Source organism: Coenobita brevimanus, chromosome 13, assembly GCF_032717465.1.
Source record: "Coenobita brevimanus isolate Jiangsu-jjx chromosome 13, ASM3271746v2, whole genome shotgun sequence".
Lineage (NCBI taxonomy): Eukaryota > Metazoa > Arthropoda > Malacostraca > Decapoda > Coenobitidae > Coenobita > Coenobita brevimanus.
Window position 1 is genome coordinate 58,633,997 of NC_136966.1, and position 6,633 is coordinate 58,640,629.

Consider the following 6,633-nt stretch of genomic DNA (forward strand, 5'->3'; position numbering starts at 1 on the left):
AGCAATGTAAATGAAAAGCAAAACGTCTTTGAAGTGAAGCCACCATATAAAGTCTTGAAGACGGAATGTGTGTGTGTGTGTGTGTGTGTGTGTGTGTGTGTGTGTGTGTGTGTGTGTGTGTGTGTGTGTGTGTGTGTGTGTGTGTGTGTGAAGATTATGAAAGGAGGGAATGTGTTCTTATGAGAGAGAGAGAGAGAGAGAGAGAGAGAGAGAAGAGAAGAGAAGAGGAATCAACCAGTTTCCAGGAGAGAGAGTTCTTTCTTCCTCCCATCGACCTCACACACTTCTAACCCTCCTCTCCCTCCCCCTCTCTCTCTCTCTCTCTCTCTCTCTCTCTCTCTCTCTGAAATTAAATAAAACAGGTCCTCCCCCAATTCTCTCTGATGTCGACCAATTTCTCTGTCTGTCTGTCTCTACTTCTATTCTCTCTTGGTCACTTTTTTTACTCGCTCGCTGTTTGCCTAGCGCTTCTGCTCCTTGTTTTGAAAATAATGCGAGAAAGGTGAAGAGAGAGAGAGAGAGACAGAGAGGGGGGGGGAGGGGAAGGAGAATATTTCCATCTCTCATTCACAAAATTACAAACATTTTCCACCAATCCTTAAATATCGAGCAGAAATTATTTATGAGAAATGAAAGGGATTCCATACTCATACTTTTAGGCCTTCTTAATTTTCGAAGCCGTAAGGAACGTATCATCATCATCATCATCATCATAATTAGCACCATACTCCTCCTCCTCATCATCATTATCATCGTTATCATCATACTCGAAGTAAAGTTTTGGACAGAATTGTGTTCACTTTTTCTTCTTCTCCAAGTATGATGGTAGAAAGAATAAAATAAATTATACGTCAGGTAATGGGATTTCTAGATTTTGTCTGCCCATGTATTTTGTGATGATGTGATGATGATGATGATGATAGTGGTGGTGGTGGTGATAATGGTGATGGTGGTGATGGTGATGATGATGGTGATGAGAGTGATGTTGATGATGATGATAGTGGTGGTGGTGGTGATAATGATGATGATGATGATGGTGGTGATGGTGATGATGATGATGATGAGAGTGATGATGTTGATGATGATGATGGTGACTGTGGTGATTGTCATGATATAGCAATGGTGATAATGGTAGCGGTGACAGTGGTGGTGATGATAGCGGTGGTGGTGATAGTGGTAGTGGTGGTAGTGGTGATATTTCTGTAGTGATGGTGACAATACTGGTGCCTTATTAGTGCCAGAGGGTAATTGGTGAGGTGAAGTCCTATTAGCCAAAGACTTTTCATTCCTTGCTATTCGCTGGGTCTCGTGCGTGAAAACATCCGTGATACTGGAAAGGAGATAGATAGATAGACAGATAGATAGATAGATAGACAGGTAGATAGATAGACAGACAGACAGACAGACAGGCAGATAGATAGATAGATAGATATACATAGAGACTGATTGATACAGATAAGAGGTAACAGCAGACGAACAGATACTTTTTCTGTCATTCTGTCTATCTATCTATCCGTTTGTCTGTCTACATATCTTTATCTACCTGTCTATCTATCTATATTTCTATATATGTAGCTATCTGTCTTGGAAGCGACTATAAGCTATCGTACGGTACACAGGAAACTGGCAGCCTATAATGCCATAATTCCACCCAATCGCGACAGATAATACTCGTATTGATTAGAAGACTAAATCTCCTTCAGTGTGTCCTACTGTCTCCACCACTTCCCTCCATTCTCCACCATTTTCTCTACATCTCTCCACCACTTCCCTCTATATTCCACCATTTTGTCTACCTCTACCCATCACCTCCCTCAAAGTTTCATCATTTTCTCAACCCCTCTTCACCACTGTTTCCCTCCTCTCTCCGTCACTTCCCTTTTCCTCTTGCCACCACTTCCTCCCCCCCAGTCTTTCTGCACCACACACTCTTCTCTCCAATATTTCTTTCACTTTTCCATGTACTTTCCTCCTTCTCTCTCCATCATTTCTCCACCGCTTCCTCTCCATATACTTTCCTCTCTCACCACGCCTCTCTACTGTTTACTCTCTCCTCTCTCTATCCTTCCTTCTCTCACCACTCCTCTCTCCTCTCTCCACCACTTCCTTCCTCTCTCCACTATTTACTCTTCCTCTCTCCATCAATCACGCCACATTCCATCCAATTTCTCGGGCAATATCCACGTTTCCAAGCACTCCTAGTCAATATCTGGCGCTGCATCAACGTGCGCCAAGGCTGCTGCCCTATCAGGCTTGGTGATCTACAGTCAAACCTCTTACGTTCACCAAGATTACTTCGATTTGCGATGTACTGCCTGTTCCTCCCCCCCTTTCTCATACAGCTATATTCCTTTATTCCATATCATCTTACCTTCACCTCCAGTCTATCACTCCCTCCCTCCCACCCTCTCTCTCACAGAAACCCATTCCTTCTTTCCACAGCATCTTACCTCCATCCTCTCGAAGACCTCCCCCACCTCTCTTTCTCTCTCCCGTTATGCAAGGATGAAAAACGCAAGACCCATTCCAAAAGACAGGGAATAAATTTGAGTTGATATCTAATTGCATAGAGCCTAGGAGTGTTGATACCTTACCTCCCTACCCCTCCTGCCAATTGGACAAAGTAAATACAGGGCCTTTGATCCTGTAGCACACACACGCTTGGTGACAGTGGAGTGTGGGAGAGAGAGAGAGAGAGAGAGAGAGAGAGAGAGAGAGAGAGAGAGAGAGAGAGAGCGCTTTGAAGGGGGTTTCTTGTGATTATAGGGTTAAGATATGGGTGAAGGGATCTTAATGTGGATTAATGTAGAAGGGAGAGATTATTGTTGCGTGAATATGATGAATATCCGTGAAACTGTGTGGAGATAGATAGATAGATAGATAGATAGATAGATAGATAGAGAGAGAGAGAGAGAGAGAGCCGGGCAAATTAATATGGAAGCGGAATTATAAAACGCTCATCACCGCAGAAAATAACACAGAAAGACCAGTATGTATGTTTCAGATCATTTCTGACTCTTTTCATTTATTTACATAGGTGGAGATTTCTGTCCCTTTGCTCCTTGTTTTTACTTCTTTCCTTGGAGCTTCTTCGTGACTAGCACCATGTTTTGCCTAACCTAACCTAACCTAACCTAACCTCATGCTATAGCTGAAAATTGAAGATGGAGAGATGGATTTTTAGGCCAATTTATAGTAGTAGTAGTAGTAGTAGTAGTAGCAGCAGTTACAGCCTCAGCCTCATCAGAATGTGAAGCCAGTGGACTGCAGAATGCTTTCACCCTTCTGCTAACTCCGGGTGACAGGGTGGGAACTGAGAGGGTTTGCATAGCCTGATAGAGAAGCCACTAGCCCGTACTGATGCCACCACATGAAGGCATCATTAAGTTACCTGGGCGAGCGTACAAGAGCAAGAAGGTTATTAGGTGAATGACGTCAAACCTTAGAGGAAATACGCTTTTTCTTTATCGGTACGGTATTTTTTAGATATTTATTTTTTGTGAGAGGAAATTGCCTACAGGACGGGAAGGTAGAGTAATTTTGTTTATTAGAGAGAGAGAGAGAGAGAGAGAGAGAGTGAGTGAGAGAGAGAGAGAGAGAGAGAGAGAGAGAGAGTAAGCAACGCCCTCATCAGACAGGCTTATGTCTTTTAATAACTTCGTCAGCCAGAGGTCGATTTTTATTATATTATTATTCTTGCTGCTTAGAGTCGATTTCTTTTCATCCGAGGGAACTGTGCCACTCCTACAACATGATTACAGAGTTGATGTTGCGTGAAATTCAGTGAGCCTTAGATGTGAGGTAGGAATGAATCTCCTTGGTTACTAGTTAAAATGAAAGAAAAAACTATTCGACTCACTTTAGTCAATCTCTTACAGTGAAGGGGTAGACAGATAGATAGAAAGATGGGTAGATAGACAGACAAAGGTAAAGTGATAGGAAATTTGATTTAAAACGATAGAAGGGAGATACCGAGAGAGATAAATAGATACGCATACATCAAAAGCAGGTAGTTAGACAGATGTATAGGTAGATACAGGGAAACAGACAATATATAAGTAGATACAGACAGATAGGCAGATACATAGACAGAGAGATAGATAGATAGACAGATCGATAGACACACAGCGAGAGGGCTTAGTGGTGGTAGTATTTCTTCTGTTCTGCTCTGCTATTTTTCTCACCCCTCTGTGTGGCTGGGCGTAGAGATAGCTCACAGAACCGGTTGAGAGAGAGAGAGAGAGGGAGAGATCCGACAGGTAGCAGAGAAAGTTAGAAGGAATGGAGGAGAGAAATGGGCGAGAGGGAGGTATAAGAGAGAAGGAAGGAATGAAGAAAGGGACTGAAAGAGGGAAGGAAGGAGGGAAAGAAAGAACGAGGGAATGAAGAGACATGGAAAAAATGAAGGGAGGAAATAGATAGGAAGAGACGATGTAAGGGAGAAAGAAATGAATGACTGGAGAGAGAGAGAGAGAGAGAGAGAGAGGGAGAAGGAGGAAGGTGTAGGTTAGGTAAGGGATCATAGTATCGGGTTATACAGGGGAGCAAAATTATGCCTTAATTTTTCTGCTTACGTCTATTCTTCCTCTTCTCTCTCTCTCTCTCTCTCTCTCTCTCTCTCTCTCTCTCTCTCTCTCTCTCTCTCTCATAATGATGTAACATTATATTTAAAGTGAAATTAATCCTTCAAAAGAGCTTACTCGTCCCTTCCATTAAAACACTTGAATATAATGGCATAGCCCCTTGAAAACTGGTGAAGGCTTGCCCGTCTGTGTGTATGCCTGTCATTCTTACCCCCACCCTCTCTCTCTCTCTCTCTCTCTCTCTCTCTCTCTCTCTCTCTCTCTCTCTCTCTCTTGTGTTTGCATTTGTTATTTGCTTAATTATTTGGTTTATGCTTAAAACAACATGGACATTATTCTTTCTGTCTCCAGACGATATTACTCCCTTTATAGTTTTTATTCCATTTAGGAAAGAAATCAAACAGTGAAGGGGTTAATGAAGGCTATATCTAACCCTTCCAGTTAGAATAGTCTCTCTATAGCTGAAGAAAATGATACTACTACTACTACTGCTGCTGCTGCTGCTGCTGCTGGTACTACCACTCTTACTACTATTCCTGCTATTACCATTACTACAACTACTACTACTACTACTGCTACTACTACTACTCTTACTACTATTGCTGTTTTAACCATTACTACAACAACTACTACTACTACTGCTACTACTGCCACTACTAATAGTGATAATAATAATAATAACAATAATAATAATAACAGTAGTAATAAACAGCAATAATATAGTCTAAATCTACGTCATGGAATTGAAAGAAAAATGTTATAACATTATTGGAAAGGTAAAGTTATGAGGCTTAGCTCCTTCACACACACGCTTTCTCTCTCTCTCTCTCTCTCTCTCTCTCTCTCTCTCTCTCTCTCTCTCACACACACACACACACACACACACACACACACACACACACACAATGAGGAATAATTATTCTCCCTTACTTTACGTCCCCCGCAGGGAATAGACCAGGTGTTAGTGACAAGGAAAGAGAAAGAGAGAGTAGATTTTTTGTCCCAACCAGATTTAACTTTGACTTAAACAAATCCCCCCCCCTCTCTCTCTCTCTCTCTCTCTCTCTCTCTCTCTCCTTACCCAATCAGATCTAACCCTGTCTTTTCCACCCCACAGACGGCGTAATGGAAAGATTGGCTGAGGCCGTGGTTCAAGCAGAGAGTCCCCTGGCGATTCCAAGCTCGCCTGACCTCCCACCCACACACAACCTCACCTGCTGCCCTTCGTATACAGACAAGTTCGACTCAAAGCTGACCTGGTACGAGGATTACATCGTTGGCTGCTTCCTCCTCATGGTTGGTGAGTGATTCATCTACCCTAGCTTGTGTCTTAACCTGACCTGACCTGACCTAACCTAACTGATCTAACCTAATCAAGACTCACCTGCAGTACAAAATACACAGATAAGTTCATCTCAAAACTGGACTGGTATGAGGATTACATGGTTGGCTGTTTCCTCATATTTGGTCAGTTCACAGACTAGGCTAACCAAATGTAACTTAGGACCACGTCGCTGCAGGATAATCAGGCTCCCTAGCATCTCTCTCTTATCACCTTATTCACACTTACACACCTCGAGCCACTTCTGCTATTCCTCTGCGTCTACTTCGCACTTAGAGCAAGTCCATCACTTTTCTACTTGACTTTTCAGGAAAGATAATCATCCATTGTGTCCATCAGTCAACCTCGGTCATGCCTGGCCCAACAGACTCGTCAACTACAGGTATTCAAAAGTCCAGATGTGCTCGTCTTAGCCTAGCATGTGTTGTGCAGTGCTCCACAATGTGTGTTTTGCTGTGTGGTCCTGTTCTACAAATGGGGCACGTGCCATATGTGATTCCACCCAACCCAAATCAAAGCTGGTAACTGCGAAGGCCAGGGTGGTGACAGAAAAATAAAGTAACAAGACTACAAATCAACACAGGAAAGTGACACATGGAAAAGGTGAGTGATTTTGTGGGTTTCAGGGGATGCCATAACACTTCGTCCTTACCATTTCATTAACAGTTAAATATTGAGGGATTATTTTCTCGGCTTCAGTGAACTCTG

At 42.7% G+C, this 6,633-nt stretch overlaps 1 protein-coding gene across 1 annotated transcript in view; it reads left to right on the forward strand.

The window, feature by feature from the left end:
• LOC145416012 (opsin-5-like) overlaps window positions 1-6,633 on the forward strand; it is a 37,887-nt gene that overhangs the window by 9,321 nt on the left and 21,933 nt on the right. The window contains exon 2 of the mRNA XM_080285115.1: window positions 5,701-5,883. Coding sequence (XP_080141241.1) covers window positions 5,709-5,883 — 175 coding nt within the window. The 5' untranslated portion in view covers window positions 5,701-5,708. The remainder of the gene's footprint in view (window positions 1-5,700; window positions 5,884-6,633) is intronic.